The following is a 21,139-nucleotide window of genomic DNA, read 5'->3' as shown; positions in this document are numbered from 1 at the left end:
GTTATTTATGTAATTTCTGCAGTACTGGAAAAACATGAAAATAACAGTATGTTTCACATCAATTTGGTAACTGACAGGACTTTTGCCAATGTCTAAGAATGGTTCTTTATACCATTGATTGAAATATTCTTTATTGGCATAGTAAAAATTTCTGTTACTAAGTCAGCTTTGAATGTTACACCACTCATGACAGCATTGCATGTGGGTAGCCAGTGAAAACAAATTGCATTAATGTGGACTGCCATTTCCAGTGCATAAAGCCATTAACACAAATATGCCATAACAGGGCAATTTTTCTTTTACTAATCATATTTAATGCATCTGGCCAGTTGAAGTCACTGACAAAGATTGAAAATGACTGATGGAGTGAATTATTTGTTTATCAAAGTGAAGGAGGTCAATGCTTAGAATCAGAATTCCATTCAATTGCTTCATGCCATATGATTTCAGGGTCAGGTAAAGTACAACTGGCAGCAAAATATAACTCCTGCTGCTCTACATGAGTACAGTGTCTGAGCTATAAACTCAGAAGATCATTGCGAGCTTTTAATTAGTTCCATCTTAAGCCTTCTGCATGTCAGTGCTAATTTGAAATTATTCAGGTATGCTCAATTCATATTGGGTTGAGCTGCTGAATTCCTATCCACAATGTAGAAGTGAACTACATATGTGAGAACCAATGTGTTAGCCAGATCCCGACCAATGAATAGAAAACCAAAAATGTTGCCCCTTTGGTATTTGAAAAGAAAAAACACAGTATAATACAATATAGGAGTTTGGAGGTCATGTTGCAGCTTTACAGGACATTGGTTAGGCCGCTTTTGGAATACAGTGTTCAATTCTGGTCTTCCTGCTATAGGAAGGATGTTGTTAAACTTGAAAGAGTGCAGAAAAGATTTACAGAGGAACCTCAATTATCCGAAGGGCATGGGCGGGGAATATTTCATTCAGTTAATTGAATGCTGGATAAACAATGCCAGATAACATAGTTAGCCATGCGATCTTGTTTGGATGATTTGAAATTTAGTTAACTGAATGCCAGATAATCGAGGTTCCTCTGGACAAGAATGTTGCCAGGGTTGGAGGGTTTGAGCTCCAGGGAGAGGTTTAATAGGCTGAGGTTGTTTTCCCTGGAGTGTCGGAGGCTAAGGGGTGATCTTATGGAGGTTTATAAAATCGTGAGGAACATGGATAGGGTGAAGAGCCAAGGTCTTTTCCCCAGAGTTGGGGAATCTAAAACTAGAGAGTATAGATTTAAGGTGGGAAGGGAAAGATTTAAAAGGGACCTAAGGGACAACTCTTTCATACAGAGAGTGGTGTGTGTATGGAATGAGAGGAAGTAGTAGAGAATGATACAATTACAATACTTAAGACACCTGATTGGGCACATGAATAGGAAGCTTAGTGGGATATGGGCCAAATGCTGGCAAATGGGACTGGATTGATTGAGGATATTTGGTCACATGGACGAGTTGGTCCAAAAGGTCTGTTTCCGTGCTGTACAACTTCAAGACTCTATGACATTCTTTAAGATTTTAACTCAAATCACTGACTTCTTCTCAAGTCTGCAATATGTTTCCAACAGGTTCCATTTTAGAAATTTGCAGCAGACATACTTATTTTCACAACAGTCAATAAATCCTTTCAATGCATTTTAACTAGAACAGAAGGCCTTTCAAAATTAAGGTTACTTTGTAATTTAGTGTTACAAGAAATGACTGTCTGAAACTATTGGAAAAATAATAGCGCTCTGTTACAAGAGTAGATATTTTCATTGTTCTAGTGCATTTGTTGCTACCTCATGTGTTTAAACCGGGCAAATAAACATGTAATTGCCAATTGGGAAACGGGTCATGCAGAACAACTAGAAAGTGCTACTTTAGAAGATTTCAGTGTTGTGTATTTTTTTTACCTGCATTCTCATCAGATTGATTGAATCCACAGATCTGGCAGATGGATCGGACCCACTTGTTCATTTCCTCTTCAGTTTCTGCCACCAGATAAAAGGTACGTTCAATTGTCTTGATGTCAAACACAAAGCTGTCTTGAAACTCTTTCTTTTTGAATGTTAGTCCTGCATCAACCTGCTCACAGAAATGAAGATCTATCACACGGATTGGTTTTTTAGAATGGTCATTTTTGTAGTACTCCAGGACATCAGGGTCTCCACTCATCCGGCCACTACGTAGAATGAACCAACGCTTCTTCCAGGTCTAAGAAATGAATTAGATACAGGAACCATTAAGGAAGTACACATTACAATATGATTTCTATTCCCTGCTACCATTAGCTTCTTTAATCTAGTTAGTTTAACATGTTCAAAACATTGAGGTGTTTCCAATTTTTAGTTTTAGAAATATATTAGAAATTAAATTAAAATTGCTTAACGATTGTGCAACTTACAACATGGAATTCTGATCCATATTACCACATTATTTAAAATCAGTGGGTTGATTTTCCATTCTATTTCATTGAAGAAGGGCCACATTCTGCAAATAAGGTACTAAGCAAAGATATAAGAGGTTTAAATCAAGTGGAGAGGGTAAAACTGTTTCATTGGAAACGTTCAAAATTGGAGGATACTGATGATGATGAGTGGCAAGTGAACCCAAGGTAACAAAAGACAAAAAAACTTTTCATGTAGAGAATATTTAGGATCTGGGATGCATTGTTGGGAGTGGTAAAGGTAGAAAATTCATGGCTTCCACTGGGAAATGTGCAATTATCAAAATAGAAGGGACTACAGTCGGGGGAGTAGGATTATCATATTTGCTCTTGTAAGTCAATATTGAAATAGGAGGCTAGATGTCTCCTTTTTGCTGTGACGATTCTGTGATTATATAAAGAAACTGGATAGACAACATATGTGAATAACCTGTGCCTTAAGATTCCATAGAGATTTAACCCAATGGGCAAATAAGTGAGTGGCTTTTTAAAGTTACAAAGAACAATTACGAAGTACAATAACAAAGTCAAGAGTAGCCAATGAGAATTTGTGATGATTTTCACTCAATTTTATTTTGTTTTGCTTGTATAAGAGAGAAAAGTAAAAGCAAAAAAAGTCTCACTTTGGTGACTCATACTGTCCAAGTATTGAAAACATTCACAGTCTTAAAAGCACCTATTATTGCTTGAATTTGGTTTTGATGCATGTTATAATATTAACAAGATTAGAAGCAGTACATTTATTTTTAATTAATTGACTTTAGCACTGTAGAGGTCACAGAACCAAAAGTGGTTTTTCGTTCTATTATGGTCTTGCTTGCTTTGCTTTCCTTCAGTAAGTCAAAACAAATGAAGACATTTCATGTGTTTCCTTGTAGTCATGTTTCTTCTTCAACTTTAAATATTTATTCACTTTTCACTTAAAAAAAACACTGGTTTGTCTCTCAACTAGTTCCTTGTGGCAAGATGTTTCATATATTAATAATTTTCTCTAATCTTTTGCATCAAGACATTTCTGTCAACATCTATCTTCACTCCTTTAGTTTCAATTCGTTATTAATGGACATGCATTATTCACTCCCAGTTCTTCAAAGTACATTGGCAATTTTGGCAAGGTGATGTTAGGTGGAACTTTCCATGCATGGTCATTAATTTAAAATCTCAAGTGTAAACTTTCTCATTGGTCAAGCATTGAAATTTCTCAGTGACTGGAATAGGGCTTTTCTAGCATCACAGAGATGTGAGATTATTTGAAAATTAGCTACTCTTCAACTGACCAATCAATTTTCATTGGCCTTAGTTATTTATTGGCTCCATTCAGTTGCTTTGATCATCTTTGTTACACCAGACCTGGGATCAGAATCAATTGAAGATGCACAGACATGTTGCACACAGCTGTAATTGATCAAATTCAGCTGGAATGAGTTCAGGTTCAAAATAACTGCAGCAACAAATTGAGCCAGACTTCACTTGACTTGAGGCTGTGGCAGATACAAGTGACAACTGTTACCTGTGCACCAGGTTCTGGACGCACTATGATGAATGCTCTCTAATGGGCACAATTGATGGAAATTAATAGACTACTTTGAACTAATGGACTTGGGGCACAGGTTTGCAGATACTCAGGGAGCAATAGGTGCAACTTAAGTTACGTTTTAAATTTCACAACCTTTAACATTATTTCAGCTGATGATATTCAGTTTTATAGCTTGCTGGTTCTAGGGGCTACTGTAAAACTCAATTTTCTTTCCTCCCTTGTTTTACAATAGCTTCCATAACCAGCAAGCTAGAAAACTGAGTATTATTGCTGAAATAATGTGAAAGCTACTGTAAAACAAGGGGGAGGGGGGAAAGAAAGTGAAGTTTTTAAAAGCCCCATGTTTACTCTGCCTAAATTAAACTTCTGTCGATTAGACAGATTTAAAATTTCAGGTTCTCATTTGCAACCTGTCTTCACTACCTCTATTTCAAGCAGATTGAGACAGCAATGAGCCATTTGCTGCACAATTATCTATAGACATTATCTTGATTAGAGATAGAATTTCTTGTAGAAGAGGTTCACTACAGCAGGAGGTTTGTCGGATGTTTCAATCCCAGGAGATAAAGCACATCAAAAAGTCTGTCTTCATCAGCTAAACAAGAAAAGTTCTACTTGCTTTGAGTTGTGGAAATGTCACTTTTTGCAGGATGCCCTCTGAAGCTGCAGGACTGCCCAAAGATTCCTGCAAGGGCTAGACAAAGGTCAACCCTTTTACATAGCTGCTCACTTAAACAAAGTGCCCGTGCAACCCAAAGAGAACTTAAATAAGTTGCCCGCTCAATTCAAACAGTTAAACCTGGCACCCTTTTAGGCTATTCTGAAAAACGCCATCATGAACAGAAAGCACTTGTGGTATCTGACCACAAACAAAACTTCAAATAGCAATTGGGAATGACCACTATGTATTTTCTAGGTGACTCTCGATATTCGTGTCACATTACTTGAAACTGAACACTCGATGGATGTATTTTAGTGGAACAGTGCTACTTCTTTACTCGTAGCTGCTGACCCAACTGTAAAGTCTCCTGTATCAGATAAGTAGTAGGCTTAGACATTACCACATCCATCTTCTAGAAAGGTATGTCACGCTGTATGAGAATTGACAGTTAATCCATTTTATCAGTTGTGAAGCTCTTTAGGATATTTTGAGCTTATGAATATAAACCTACATTGTTTTGAAGACAATGATTGCATACAATATTTTAAATAGTACCACTCGGAGTGCAGCAGCTACCAGCTTCCAATGTTAGTGAGCCTGACAAGAAACATGTGTAAAAATTATAAAACAACTCCACGGAGGCTGGTATTCCGTCACCAAGTCACCTTTTATTTATATATGCATAGTACATGGACTCTGACCAGCTAGCTCAGAGCCAGTCCCTGGACTGAGGGGAATCCCATTGGCTCCTGCTATTATATGTCAGCCAGGACTCCCTGATTGGGGCTGTTAATTTGGGCCAATCAGGGAACTCACACTCAATGAAATCCACCTGCCCAACCTCACTCCAATCACTAATCCCTGCCCCTCACTAAGTCTGGGGATATTGGCCTGATCTTTTGTTTAGAGCTTCTCCCGGGATGTTTTCGCCCTAGGTCCGGCTTCTCTAACTCTGACTTGGACATGGGCAGCGTGTACTGGACTCTAGCCTGTCTCTTGTGCCCGGACCATCCCAGAAGAAATTCCTCCTGTTCTTCATGTGGTAATGTTATTGAGGCTGTGACATCAGTTGCATCCATCTTGAACGCTTGAGGTTTCTTCAACACTAGATGTAGGTTGAGGATCCATGGTTTCTGATAGTCTTTCTGGATGTTCTGAAGGGCCAGGTAAGTTTTGGTCCTGCCCTTTTTGTGAGGCAGCAGATTTCACTTGATCCACTTACTTGTTCAGGACCACCCTCACCTAACCGAATTTTATATGCCACAGGACCTGACCTTGTTTGACCCATTTCCTTGATTTCAACACCAAACTTCATCTCTGAAGTAAACTATCTCTCTCGCTTAAAGGAGGCATATGGCTGGCATTGGTGTTCCTGCTGTCGTTTCACTCTCCCCCCTTACAAGTCCGTAAATATTAGGTTTAAGCTGGTGCAGAGTCCTCTCCCCATCAGCAACTCTGCTGGAGCTATCCGACTCTCATCACCACTGAAGTAACTCCACAAAGGCTGGTATCCCATCATCAAGTCACCCTTTATTTACATGGACTCTGACCAGCTAGCTCAGAGCCAGTCCCGAGAGTGAGGGGCATCCTACTGGCTCATGTTTATATTTGTCAGCCAGGGCTTCCTGATTGACCCGAGTTAGCAACCCCAATCAAGGCTCTCACACTCAATGCGAACGGCCTGGCTAACCTTGTTCCAATCACTATTAGCTTTAAGCACATTTAGCAACACCTTGTTCTGATAGCAGGAAACTTTCCCCTCATTTGTATCCTGCTATGAGAGACCTAAGTGTTGACTTAAATCAGCAATTTCCCTCCATGTGACTGACACCAATGCTTTTCTTGGAGAGTGACCTTCAGCTCTAAAAGGAACATCCTCGTTTGGTGCATTTCTTACAGCAATATTCCAATCTATCAGCATTAAAGAGCACAAGTGGTGTAATGTAATGTCACTGCACTAATGATCCTGATGGCCAGGTTAATGCTCTGGGGACATGCATTCAAATCCCACTATAGCAGCTGGTAATATTGAAATCAATAAGTCTAGAGTATAAATACTAAAATACTTTTAGTATTGACAGTTATCATCAATTTTTTGTGACACCATGAAATTGAAAATGTGTAATAAATCAAACATGATGGATCTGAGACTTTAGGTTCTCCATTAATTTTCTCTTATCCTTTGGAAAAATTCCAATTGCCCATTTATAAATTTCATAGGATTCCAAGTGTTCCAAATTGAAATGCAAATCTTTAAAAACTGCAGGATTCCATAGGGTTCGTAAACAATTGTGAAGATTATCTCACCTTGTTAATGTCATGTATTTGTAAAATTTATTAAATATTTGTGAAAAGATGCTCACACACAAAGTAACAAAACTGATGATGGTACAAACATAATGCCTTAAAAACATTTTGCTTAGACATACAGAACTGACCATTGTATGCAACAAGTCTGTTTGAAATTACTTTATCATGACAGGCAAAAAGAATACTAACATTTTTCCACTTTGCAGGAATGTACCAGTCAGTAATTAATACATTCCTGCATTAACTACCATATAACTAGGGTCCCTTTCAATTACACCGGTAAATTATGTCCAGTTCCAATTTCGATTGAGCTACCACGTTGGGTGTATTTGCTTATGTAAAGGGGGAATGCTGACATTGACTGGTCGAGCCATTAGGCCTGTTTCATTGTAACTTTTACATATTTCATTTACTGTATGATATTATTATGGCAGATTAGAGATAAATTATAAAACAACTTTGAGTCTTATTCCAATACAGATGTAAGTTAGCGAACAATGACCATGACTTGGTGGTAACATCCTCACCTGAGTCAGTAATTTCTGGGTTCAAATACCACTCCAGACATGAACATAAAACCACATCTGACTCCCTGAAGGAATGTTGCAACATCAGAGGTATTGTTTCTTGGTTGATGTGTTAATTTTAGTTACTGTTTGCCTAATTATAAAATATCTCATGACTCGATATTGAACACGACCAGGGGAATTCTTCTTTGTTCCTGACCAAAATTTATTCCTAAATCAACACCACAGAATATTTTAAGATAAATAAAATAAAGAACTAAGGATGCTAGAGATCTGAAGTAAAACTGAAATTGCTGGAGAAATGCTGTAGATCTGGCAGTATCTGTGGGGAGAACATAGAGTCAATGTTTCAAGTCCTGTGATCCTTCTTCACATCTATAACAAACTAGTAAAGGTGGTATTTAAACTGATGACAGGAGTGGGGTGGGGTAGGGGGCAAGGAGTGAACAGTTGGTGGAGAGGGAGTCTGGATAAAGAGAGTGAAAAAAGGATAGCAAAGGGAGTGTTGATATAGGCTAGGGAAGTGGAGAAGCTCGATAGGTGATGGTGGGGACTATGACGAGTTTAAAACGATCAGTTGTACTGAAAGCAACCCATTTCATGACAGGATTTGGGGTTCTGAGTATAAGTAATCGATAAGGAATGGGGTGTCCACACTCTGAAGTTGTTAAACTTGATATTGGGTCTGGAAGGCTTCTGCATAAACAGAAGATGAAGTGTTGTTCCTTCAGTTTGTACTGAGTCAGAAATGTTGGTATGCAGACCAGACACAAATTGCATTGAGTGCACCATTTAGAACCACAGAAATGATACAGCTCAGAAGGAGGCCATTTGTCCATTATGACCCAAAGGCACTCAGATGCCATCTTCCTGCACACAGCCCATAGCCCTGTAACTTACGGGTTCAGGTACTTGTAAAAAGGAATTCAGGGTCTCTGCCTCCACCACCAACTCGGGCAGTGAATTCCAGACACCACCACCCTCTGCGTAAAAAATATTTTTCCTCATGTCCCCTCTGATCCTTCTGGCACTTAGCTTGATTCTACGACCCCTGATTTTTTAACTTTCTGCCAAGGGAAACAGGTTTCTCCTGTCAACGCTGTCTGTACCTCTCACATTTTTGTACACCTCAGTTATGTTGCTCCTCAGCTTTCTCTATTCCAAGGAAAACAATCCCATCGCAGCTACAATTCTCCAGCCCTGGCAACATTCCAGTAAACTTTCTCTGCACTTGCTCCAGAGCAATTACAACCTTCCTGTAATGTGGTGACCAGAACTGCACACAATACTCAAGTTGTGGCCATACCAGTGTCTTATACAGTTTCATTGTTATATCCTTACTTTAGTATTTTATACCTCTGTCACTGAAGGAGAGCATATCATAACATGCTGACTTCATGACTAGAAAAGGGTTTCATTCAGTTAATGCCCAAATCATCTGTGCTCATTGTCACCACATCTTATTAGTCTGCATCCCATATCCTGGAACTGCCAAGATGCCTATGCCTATGTCCTTGAGAACTCTGAGGCTCCTGCTGCATTCCGTACAAGGAAGACTGCTGGGATAGGGCTACCCCTTCAACCTTTACTGATGACTCCATTAGGCAAACTGCCTGAATGAGACAGAGTTTAAATACAATTGAGCCCATTCTTAAATTGAGGCTATCATGGAGTAATTGACAGGCCTCCAGAACGTCAGGTTTGATTCTTGGATTGTTGTGGCAAAGAGCAGATGAGATAAAAGAACTGGGGGAACAGCAGTTTTCTGAAGAGAAAAATGAGGACATTGAGCAGTAGGGATATCACCTTCTGCATGAGAAAACATTGCAGCAGCAGGCTCAGCAAGTTAAACTAGTCTTAATGGACATGCATTTCCAATAGATGTCACTCGGATGAAGATACCAAACATTGACTATACAATTATTGTTGCTTGAAAGGCAAGCAATCCTGGTTTAGTTGCAGAACCAAATGCAGCTTATTTGTTTGTTGTTTCTTCACTTTTCCTAAAAGTTTAATATCAGTTGACTTTGACAATTATTTGAAGGCTACACAATGTCTGATACTTCCACATCAAAACATGTCATTGCTGAATATGATTGCAATTATGGAAATTGTAACACGGCTTCTGACAGGGTTGTAACATTGTATGGTACCAAGGAACGGTAGTTTCAGTATTTTTGCTCTTGCAGCTGTGACTATAATGTTGCCAGTCAATCAGACAGGCGATCATTTAAAGTGCCGATATATTTACAAACATTAATGAAGTGTCACCCATGCAGCCTATATGCCCTCAGAGGGTTCACCTTTCTTTACCTCCCACGACATCAAGGTGTGTCCTGACCTCTGTAGCTGGGGTGGGGGCTGCTGCCCTATGGTGGAGCCTATTGGAGATTTGGGTGGATTAGGCTGGAGATTCCAGACAAACTCAGCATGTCCTGGCCAAATGCAGGCTCAACTTCCTCGGCATAAACTTAAACAGGGTTGGAGCTCCTAGACAGAGTGGAGGTGGAAGGGCCAGGACCGCTGAGAGGAGACCTCGGGGGGAGGGGGGGCGGGGGGGAAGAGGGTGCTGGATGTGGTTCCTCCTCTGTCAGGATACCTACTTCCATTGGCCCGTCTCCTTGTGAGGAAGGGGTCTTGGTGTGAAGTTGTAAATCTTATCTTCCTGGTGCCTTGCTGCTGATGCTGAGCACCAATGGCTAAACCGATGAAGTGCAGGTCTGTATGCATCTCCAGGACCCACGGAACATTCTGTTCGACTTGTTTTTCCATGGATGCAGCCAATCTTCCCAGATGGATGCACACATGCCAGAACCAGCTCAGTATTGTTAACATGGATGGACTCTGCCATCCTATGATATAGTTTCCTGAATATCTTCAACAAATCTGGCTGCTACTTCTATGTTTCTTTGCAGATTTCCACAGAGTTATTAATGGCTAACCACATGGGGTCCTCTCCTTCCCAGGGCTGAGCAAGTGCCTGGTCTATAGCAGCCTTCTGAGCTCCTGTGACCTGGGGGATCTCTTCCTCAGCCAGTTGCAGAGTTGTGCCAGCGATGTGTTCACCAGATTGTGCTCCTGGCTCCTGCAAAAATACCCATTGAGGTGGCAAGATCTGAGCTTGTGCAAGGTGAAGAAGGAGGTCTTGCTGGTGCTTCCTCAGAGAAATCCATGCTTTTAGCTTTGGAGGTGGAGGAGGGGCTGATGTCTGGAAGAGCTGGTCTCTTGCGTGTAGATGTTATGTGGACACTACTAGTGTCAGCATAAGACAAGAGAGGGATCATTGAACATTACGGGCTGAAGCTTGAGTATGTTAACAATATATTCACAATGGCGGTCAAGTGAGTGTAGCACAACACTTGACAATGAGTCTTAATTTGTTGCTAGGACATGGAGATCTCAGCATTCTTTGAGTGATCAGGGTCCTTTCCTGCAAGTTCAGGGATCTTCTCCTTGTAGGAGATGAGGATAAAAACATTGGCTTGCCCCGTCTGCTCTACTGTGGCCTGCCTTCTCTCTGCAGTAAGATAAGGGAGGAATTGAATGAGGTGAAAGTGGTTGGAAGCACTATTATTGTTGGTTGAGCTGCAGGAAAAGTGGGGAGGTCTCCTGAGTAGGCGAGGAGGAATGCAGAGGACAGGAAGGGTTCATAGTCTGGGGAGATGAGGTGCGATAGGACCACTGAGGGAAAATGTTATATGCAGTGGTGAAATTGGTAGACCACAAGCCTTGGTGGGAGATAGGTGCAGTAACAGAGAGAGAGAAATTGAGGTAGTAAAGAGATGATGATGCTACTTATCCTTATGGAATACACAAGGACAATAACTTTCCTGTGGCATTGCTGGTTTTCCTCTGGACTGTGGATTCTGCACTGAACCAGCCAGCTACTTTGGATCAGGCTGGAGGTATTGGTCTCATGGCTGCCTCTAATGGTCCCGAGAAAAAGAGGGCAGCGTCTTCACCACCACTCTTTCCACCAGGACGTCCAGGTCCCTGCTGGTGAAATGGGTTTCCAAATACTGCGCTCAGACATAACCTTTCCAAATATATAACAACCAAGGACAGCTCGTAGCTTTCAGCATTTAAGATGGTGTGCAGGTGGGGTTTAAACATGATGGCTGCAACTTTAAAGCTGGAAAGTCCCCACACTGGTGATCACCTCCGTCTCTGCTGAGCTCAGGATTGTAGCACTGTGAAACTGGGATGCATAATTAATGTGGAGCAATGGAGAATTGCATGGGAAGCCACCAGGGCTCACAGATATAAACCTCCATTAAACTCCCTGATATTAACACTTAGCCAAAATGTGGGAACGTTCAGTTCCTTGTTTGTCTGCCTTTGGAGATTGCAAATGTACAAACAGGAGCAAACATTGCATGATGTTTTTTCAACCTCTTCATCTCTGTGTATGAGTGTGAGACCACCTACAGTGAACGATGATGAGGCAAACCAGCCCAAACAAATGATTCTTCTATTTATATAACAGCCGCCAACACTAAATCCTGGTCTGAGGCTTTCAGTTGTAGATTCTATATGAGAATGCGTTTATGTTCTCATTTTGAATGAGTAGTGTTGGCAGCTGAGGTGGACAATCAAAAATATCAACATATGTGCTGCATTCAGGTTCCAATGATTGGTTGTTGATTAATAATAGCACATGGCACCCACCTGAACAGGCATTGCTTCTAGCGGTGGCTCTCTGTATTAGATTGTGCCAGAAATTTATCCAATTTGTCTCAAAATAGAAACATGGTTAAAGCAGCTAAGCAGCAGTTTAAGTTTCTCTTAAACAGAGGCATACCCAATTGCCATTTGCCACCATCGTGCTGAACTTGGTAACATATTGAAAAACAGCTCTTTCAAGTCCAAAAACCACTAATTCCCATAATTGTGTTGACTGCATTTCCTCAGTCTTTCCTTTTTGGAAGGACTGTATTGCATTCTCACAGTTTCTGTCTCTGCTATGTTTGATTGATGATACAACTTTCTACAATAACCATTCCAATATGTTTTCCTATTTCCTCAAGAGAGGACATTCCCATCAAGATTACCAGGGTATCTGATCATGTCCATTCAATTTCTTGCCCTTCTGTTCTCAGCAATTCTCCTTCCTCCCAGAACCATGATACAGAATCCACTGTTGTCACTTTCCACCCCACTAACCTCTGCACTCAGTTGATCACCTTTCTGCAATTCTGCCAGATCTAGTGTGAAGTCACCAAAAAAGAAATCTTCTTCTCTGCTTCAAGCATTCCAAAGGAATTATTCCCTACCTAACAGCCTGTTCCACTCCTCAATAATCTCCAATACCCCTCTCCATTCCATTGCAAAAGGAGAGGCATTGCCTACCCTTTTATCTCTTTCCTTCACACTGTCCAAGGTCTCAAAGACACCTTTCAAGCAAAACAATTACTTAATTCTACTTTTTCAAATTAGTATACTGTACATTTGCTGTTCAAAGCATGGTCTCCTCTATACTGAGGAGAACAAACCTTCTGTTCAGTCTGTAAGCAAGACTCTGAGCTTCTTATTGTAAGTCATTCTCCATGTTCTTCCCAGTCTGACCTTTCCATTCTTGGCTGCAACTGTGTTCCAATGAAGCTTAATGAGAAACTGGACTATTTTCAGCCTTCTGGACTCAATCTATACTAAGTTCAACAAGTTTAGATTGTAACTTCTTCCCCATTCCATTTTCTTTCCTTACTTTGTTAATTTGATTTCTTCCTCTCATTCCTCACTTTTGTTCATTTGCTTTCTGACAGTTGCCATTCTTGATTTTGCCTTTCTTAGCTCCTCCAGATATATTTTGCTCCTTAATTTTTATCATTTTCATTCCCTTTGGCCTTGTACCTTGCACCCTTTTGTCATTTACTCTTTCTTACCCTTAACTCTATAATAGACATTCCCTTTGATTTTATTTTTCACCTTCCCCCATTTCACCTGCTCAAAGTCTCTCATATATCTAACATATCCCTGCTCCGATAAAGGTCACAGACAAATCTCAAATATTAACTCTGTTTATACCTGTATAGATGCTGGCCAGATCTGTTGTGTATTATGAGTATCTATTTTTTGTTTTTAATCAAAGCATTTTGGATTTCCAGTGTCCAGTCTTTTGAATTTTCATGAATATGTTCCCATATCCCCAATATCTCTCATACAGTAATCGAGTCACACAGCACAGAGTCAGACCCTTTGGTCCAAGTCATCCATGCCGGCTAGGTTGCCTAAACTGAACTAGTTCCATCTGCCTGTGTATCTTTACATCTTCTCTTCTTATCCCACTGGACTGTGGGATTTGTAGGTTCTTTCCCCTGCTGGAGGACAGCAGGAGAGGGGATCTGGGTTATAGTGTAAATACAGAAAGAAGAATGAAACAACAGAAGAAGATGGTTATTAGTGCAGTCATGAAATGCAGTTTACAATACACATCTTCCCACATAAGGGTTTCTATCGCTTGCATGAGATCTCTGTTGGATGCAGAAAACATTTGCAACCTCTTTCATGTCCATACTGATTCACATCTGAATTTTCATCATCAAGACTTTGTGGCTTATTTAACTATCTGGCTTTTTAAAAATCTTCATTGCTTTTTGTGGTGGGAGGGAGGGAACAATACCAAGTTGTTCTAATGTGTAGGATATGAATGCAGGGCATTGTATCCCCTGCAATTTAGTAGAGGTAAGGAAAGACATCATGTCAGGTTTTTCTAGGGTTGTTTGCAACTGATTAGTTTATGAAAAGAAATCATTCTGATTCCTTGTTGCCTTCTGGTTCAGCCTTCTGCTATAGTAGCAAGAAAGATCTGGACTTGGTGAAATAGTATGAAAAGGATGGGCAATAACTCGCATTTTACATCTTTTATTTTCAATGTCCTGAAACACAAATTCGGAGAGAAGTGGAATAGATTCCCATTTTCCACTATTACATAAAATCCAAACACACTTGTGGGTCTGCATCCCATTGCAGTTAGATATGTTGAGAAGAGTGGTGCATTCTTAACCCTTGGCATTCATAGGAGGCTTTACATTCAAACTTTGAGATCAGATGTCAAAAACCTTCAATGCTCTCTCACTTGGCAACAGTAGGAGTTCCCACAGTTTATACTGAATTCATAAAGTACACCATGGATTGTGAAAGTTATGCCACAGGCACAAATGACTCAAATTTACAAGTCGTTACTTGGGAAATTATAGTTAGTAAAACTTTCACTACAGTATAATATCATTATTCTAGTGAATAGATTAAAAAGAGCAAATCGTCAAATAAATGCAACTTTGAACTTAATATCAGAATACTTATGTCAATGGAACATAAACTGTATATAGCAGATGATGACAAGATATGAGGAGCAAACAAACATTATACTAATCTATTACATGTTTCCTGTAATTACAATAAATCACAGACATGTACATGAGAAAGGAAAACAAAGATAATGTTGTGGCTCAGAGGTAATTACACCTGTGACTTAATTGACTGTAATAATGGCAGCCAGTGAGAGTACTGAAAGGGAACAGAGTTTCAATACAACTAGTTTTACCTGCACAAATATAGACACAGGAAATAGTAAACAATTATTTTCCAGCAGTTATGTTGTGCATATAGTAGCTGACATGTGAAGTTGTCATCTGCCAAATCACCAACAGATAGCTAAGATCATGCCTGTAAGTTTTAGAATCATAGAAGCCCTACAGTGTGGAAACAGGCCTTTTGGCCCAACAAGTCCACATCAACCCTCTGAAGAGTAACCCACCCAGAACCATTTACCTACCCTATTACTCTATATTTAATCCTAACTAATGCACCTAACCTACACATCCCTGAACACTCTGGGCAATTTAGCATGGCCAATTCACCTAACCTGCATATCTTTGGATTGTGGGAGGAAACCGGAGCACCCAGAGGAAATAGAGTTAATTTCAGTAAAGAAGTTGGGAGAAATTTTCATGCCCAGTGAGTGATGAGAATATGAAACTTGCTACCACAAGAAATAGTTCAGATGAATTGCATGGGTCCTTTATTATATGTACGTGAGGATGAAAGGAATAGAAGTCTAGGCAGGACTGGATGAAGTATGTGGAGGAGGCTCATATGGAGCATAAGCAGCAGCAAGGAATAGTGCAGTTAAATAGCCTGTTTTTCTTCATAAATACCCTGCAACTCCTTCCGTAATTTATTATTATTCATTCAAGGGCCATGTACTTCACTGGCTGGTCAGCATTCATTGCCCATTCCTGGTTGCCTTTGAAAAGGTGGTAATTGCGGGTCATGTATTGAGATGGATTGAAGACTGGATGGCAGACAGGAAACAAAAAGTAGGAATAAATGAGACTTTTTCCAAATGACAGGCAGTGGCTACTGGGGTATCTTAGGGACCAGTGCTCAGACCCTGGCTATTCACATATATTAATGTTTTAGATGAGACAATTAAATGTGAAAGCTCCAAATTTGCAGATGACACAAAACTAAAGCGAGCTATGAGGAGGATACAGGGATACTGCAATGTGATTTGAACAGGCTGAGTGAACAAGAAAATGCATGGTGGATGCAGTAAAATGTGGATAAATATAAGGTTATCTACTTTGAAGGCAAAATCAAATTATTACCTGAATGGCTATAAATAGAGAGAGTGAAATGTACAATGAAACCTGGGTGTCTTCATTCTGCAGTCAGAAAAGGTGAGCATGCAGGTACAGCAGGCAGTTCAGCAGGCAAATGTTATGCTGGCTTTCATAGCAAGAGGATTAAAGTCCAGGAACAGGGATATCTTGCTGCACTTGTACGGGGCCTTGGTCAGACCACACCTGGAATATTGTGTGCAGTTTTGGTCCCCTCATCTGAGCAAGGGGGTTCTTGCTATCGAGGGAGTGCAGCGAATGTTTACCAGACTGACTCCTGGGATGGCAGGACTGATGTATGAGGAGACGTTGAATCAGCTAGGATTACTTTCACTGGAGTTCAGAAGAACTTTGGGGAATTTCATAGAAACATACACAATTCTAACAGGGCTGGGCAGGACAGATGCAGGAAAAATGTTCCTGACAGTGGGGGATTCCAGACGCAAGGATCTCGGTCTAAGGATATGGGGTAAACCAATTAGGACTGAGATGAGGAGAAATTTCTCCAGTTGTAAGCCTGTGAAAGTAGTCGCGGTCAAAACATGGTATAATTTCAAGAAGGAGTTGAAGAGAACACTTGGGGCAAGAGTTATCAAAGAATGTTGGGGAAAAGCATGAATGCTGTGCAGTTTCAAATTATATCATATTATGACTGCATATCATTGCATTTTTAAGAGCTTGCTTTTAAATCAACTGAATACTTTTACATTTTTTGTGGGGGGCAGGTTATGAATGTGGAGTTGCATTGGAGGTATGAAGAAATGGGAAAGGTATAGCTGCCTGGGTATAGAAGTGGGAAAGTCAATCATATAAGAAGATAACTGGCTTAAAGGGCAGTGTCAGTACAGTCCACAATGAATGGGTATTGACTGACAGAGACCTTAGAGTTTGCCTGTAATTCAATCAGCTCTATTGAGAGTGATCTTGGACAATGTTACTCACAATGCATAGAAGGGAAGACCAGCTGAGCCTGCAAGCTCACTCCTCTCCCACAGAGGGGTGAATACAACACTGAATACTAATATGAATATTTATAAAGGATGAACGGAAAATTACATTACGTATTCCAAAGTAATGAGATGGCCCAAACTCCCTTGTAACCATCAATGTGTGTCAACTATGAGGCATGCCAGTACACCTAGCTCTCTGACTAAGCTAGTGTCAAAACATAACCAGGATGCTCACGTGAATAAGGTCATATCAATGTAATGTGAAACATTGACAAATGAAAGTTATACTTGAAAAATACCCATGTCAACCTTGTGCTCTGAATAAATCTTAAGTTAGTGGAAACGAAGTTGGGTCGGGCAGTTATGGCCACGGTGCAGAGCCTCCCTTTTTGTCCAGGAGGCCACCTAGAGCTGCTCCATTGTCAGCTTACAGCAGGATTCTTCATTGGATAGCTTCCCCAACACACAATCGCAGTGTCTCCTGTGCAAGCTGCCAGCACTTTACCTTTTAATTGTAAGCATTCAGCAATCAGCACAAGAAAAATGTGGAAGTGGTGCTTCCTGTTCCAGTGCCAGAAATGATTAGATGGTTAGATTTCATCCAAGATGTGTAAAGGTACACCTTGACCACAAGCCCTGATTTTTCATAAGAGTCACACACCATAGAAATAGGCCCCTCGGTCCAACCAGTCCATGCTGAACATAATGCCTATTAAACCAGTCCAACCTACCTGCTCCTTCCAAATCTTTCCTATTCATGTACTTGTCCAAATATCTTTTAAACATTGTAATTGTGCCCACATCCACTACTTCCTCAGGCAATTCATTCTACACGCACAAACCATCCTTCGAGTGAAAGGAAATTACCCCTTATGTCTTTTTTAAATCACTCTCCTCTCATCTTAAAAATGTGTCCCCACTCTTGAAATCCCCTATCCTTGGGAAAAGACAATTACCACTAACTTTATCCGCTATACCTCCCACGATTTTATAAACTTCTGTAAGTTCACCTTTCAATCTCCTACACTTCAGTGAAATAAGTCCCAGCCTTTCTTTATAACTCAAACCTTCCATATCCAAACAATATCCTGGTAAATCTCTTCAGAACCCTCTCCAACTTGATTTTATCCTTCCTATAACTGGGTGACCAGAACTAAACACAGTTCCAAAAGCGGCCTCACCAATGTCCTTTACAATCTTCACCTTTTCATATTGTGAAGTATTCAGATGATGCTGGTGAAAAGCATTAATCATGAATTTGAGAGTTGCCATGTGCAGGTTTGCGGTCATATACCCACATTTCTTTACTCAAGAACATACGGTTCACTGAAGCACTAATGTGTCAGATAAGTCAGTTGCCTTACAAAAAAAAGTATGTGATTATGCATCTTACAACAACCTTAAAATCAACTGAGATAAATATGATTAAACCTGTGGAGTGATGAACAGCTAAAACAGTACTAATTTAAACCAAATCAAATTTATCAGTTACTGAGGAAATTTAGAGGACTACGTGAAGGATTACAATTAATATGTTAAAGTGGATATTACACTAATGACCATATTCAATTGCCTTAATTGATATAATGAGGAACTCAAGGCATAAACATGACAGTACAATGAGAAGCTTGTTTTACTGTGTTCAAAATGTGCTTCTGTTCAAGCTGACAGTAGCTTTGGGCAAATCATGAAAATTCTTTACCCATCAAAACAGTATTAAAACAGGCAAAAGTCTCTTATAGTGGTTGGCACTTTAAGATACAAAAAGGAACCTTTGATTTTCCTAAGTTGTGCCAGGAAATGAGATCTTGCTGGTTGGGCAGTCAGTTAAAATGATGTTATGCCATTTCCCATTTCATTTCTGCTGATTCCTCTTTATAACACTGCTGGTTTTGGCAGTGGGTGACATTCCCATCAGATCCCTGTGGAAGTCTCATTAATACATGCAAATTGGGAATCTGTATAGGGAAGCTGTTATTCATCCACCGTCTGGCTGTTATGTTGGCATTCAGCATGTTGAATCTTCACTTTCCTCTAAAAGCTGTACAAATAGCTGTGGTTCAAGAGAAAGGGCCATCACCACCTCTTCCATGGGAAACTAATAAAAGCCGGACCTATGAAATGCAGGGACAAATGGCTGCATTTCATCAGCTGAGGGCATCTTTTTTACTTCAAATGAAAATTGCATGTTGTTTGATTTTAATTTTTAAAGGGCCAGGTACTTAAGTAACTGTAGATCTTAACATAAAATCCACCTTTTTCAATCTTCAAGAGCATTTATGCCTCCTCTGTAAATCTGTGGTTTCCACATTATGGGTTAAGAAGTGGAATAAGGAAAATAGGGTCTGTTTGAACTCAGCAGTGTTTCAAATGCTCCTCCTGAGCTTGCTCTCCTGAATGTATGATTCACTCCTGGTTCATGCCCCTGCCAGTACAAATGGCATCAGCCAGAACTGGCAGCTGGACTTTGGCATCCTGGTATTGCCCTCAATTTTTGAAGGACTCTGCAATCCACCCAGCTCCATGAAAATCCACCCCTCAAAACTGTCATTCACTATCCACACTATAACAATTCACTTAATAAGGTATTTTCAATCGAACTTGATAAGCACAGTTTCAGGTGCTTGACAGCTTAACAAGTATGAGAAAATAAGACTGAAATTGCCTTTTATTTGTAAAATGATGGCCACCTAGTGTATTTAAAATCTCACTTTCTATAATTGTAACAAAGGAATTTCAAATAAAGTTTCTCTAATTCAAATTATCTTTATTTTATGCCTATTATACCATCACAATGGCAAGATCCATACACTCGTGATGCGTCAGTCATATTTAAATCTTTTCAACGGTCCAATGTTCTGGATCAGGAATAAGCAGAAATGTAGGAAGGATATCAAGTTTATAACATTAAAAATCTCTTGTGCCATTTTAAATGTTAACATATACAAAATGCTCTTTACCAAGAATTGCTGCTGGTCTCCCCAGAGGACTTAATGAGCTGTTGACAGCCCTCCTTAAAGATGCAAAGGAGAAAGCAAAAAAAAGTTACAAAGCTGTTATGACAGTAACTGTTCTGTTCCCTTTCTTGCAAATGACTGATGTCTTTGTACTTGCTTGACTCAGGAGTGAGGAAAACATGGGCAGATTGTGGCGAGTGAATTTTCTTCAACGCTGAATGTGAGTGTTGTTGCAATTACGTGCTTAAGGAAGTATAACCTTTTAATTTCCAAATAAAGCAAGTCTTATGTGCAATCTCTAAACTTTTTTTTAATCTAATGGTAAATTACTTCCCTCTGAAACTTATATTATATTGATAGATCGAAAGAAATATCACACAAACATAAGAGAAAATTCTGTTTCCTCATTTTGGCACTTAATTTTTAAACAGTGCCTCCTAATTCTGCAACAGAAACTTCCTTTCCACCAACTCATAGTTAAGATGGATTTTATATACTTCAATGATGTCTCCCTTTTCTTCTAAACTCCAGTGGAAATGAGTTCAATCCATCCAAAATTCTTCATAAGATGCACCAGTCATTCCAGGTATCACCAAATCATACAGTGCAGAAGAGGCCCATCTGCCCATTGAGTCCACACCAATATGTGAGAAACACCTGACATTCAACCTAATTCCATTTATATGACTTGGCCCATAGCCTTGAATGTTATGACATTCCAAGTGCTCATCCAAGTTTTTCCTCTGTTCCAATCTAGTAAAATCATCTTCGAACTGTTTCTAATGCATTCAGAAAAGTCCAAACTAAAACAGCATCCAATATGTTGGCTCACGAATGCCCTGTATAACTGAAGTCTAAATTTTGGTTGGTTTCCTTAGAAAAGAGAGGGTTGAGAGGAGATCTGGCACAGGTATTCAAAATTATGAGAAATCTGGACAGAATATACAAAATCACAGGAGCAGGAGTCGACCATGAAGCGTACAGAGCCTGTTCCATCATTTGATATGGTCACAGCTGATCTTCTTCAATTCCACTTTTCCATCCACTCACCATATCCCCGATTCCACGAGAGAAAGAGGTCTATTTCAGTTTAAAGAAAGTGAGCCACCCACAACACTTTAGGATGGATTA

At 39.9% G+C, this 21,139-nt stretch overlaps 1 protein-coding gene across 4 annotated transcripts in view; it reads right to left on the bottom strand.

Moving 5' to 3' along the window:
* gab2 (GRB2-associated binding protein 2) overlaps positions 1-21,139 on the bottom strand; it is a 317,736-nt gene that overhangs the window by 99,664 nt on the left and 196,933 nt on the right. For 3 of the 4 annotated variants that reach the window (XM_043691671.2, XM_087988083.1, XM_043691670.2), the window contains one exon: positions 1,913-2,213. The exons of the other annotated variant lie outside the window; for it this stretch is intronic. In XM_043691671.2, coding sequence (XP_043547606.1) covers positions 1,913-2,213 — 301 coding nt within the window. The remainder of the gene's footprint in view (positions 1-1,912; positions 2,214-21,139) is intronic. 4 annotated transcript variants of the gene reach the window in all.

This window comes from Chiloscyllium plagiosum, unplaced genomic scaffold (genome assembly GCF_037043375.1).
Source record: "Chiloscyllium plagiosum isolate Xiang-an unplaced genomic scaffold, Cpla_swu_hap1 HiC_scaffold_6, whole genome shotgun sequence".
Taxonomy (NCBI): Eukaryota; Metazoa; Chordata; class Chondrichthyes; order Orectolobiformes; family Hemiscylliidae; genus Chiloscyllium; species Chiloscyllium plagiosum.
The sequence above is the reverse complement of the archived record's forward strand: the minus strand, read 5'-3'. Positions and strand labels throughout refer to the sequence as shown.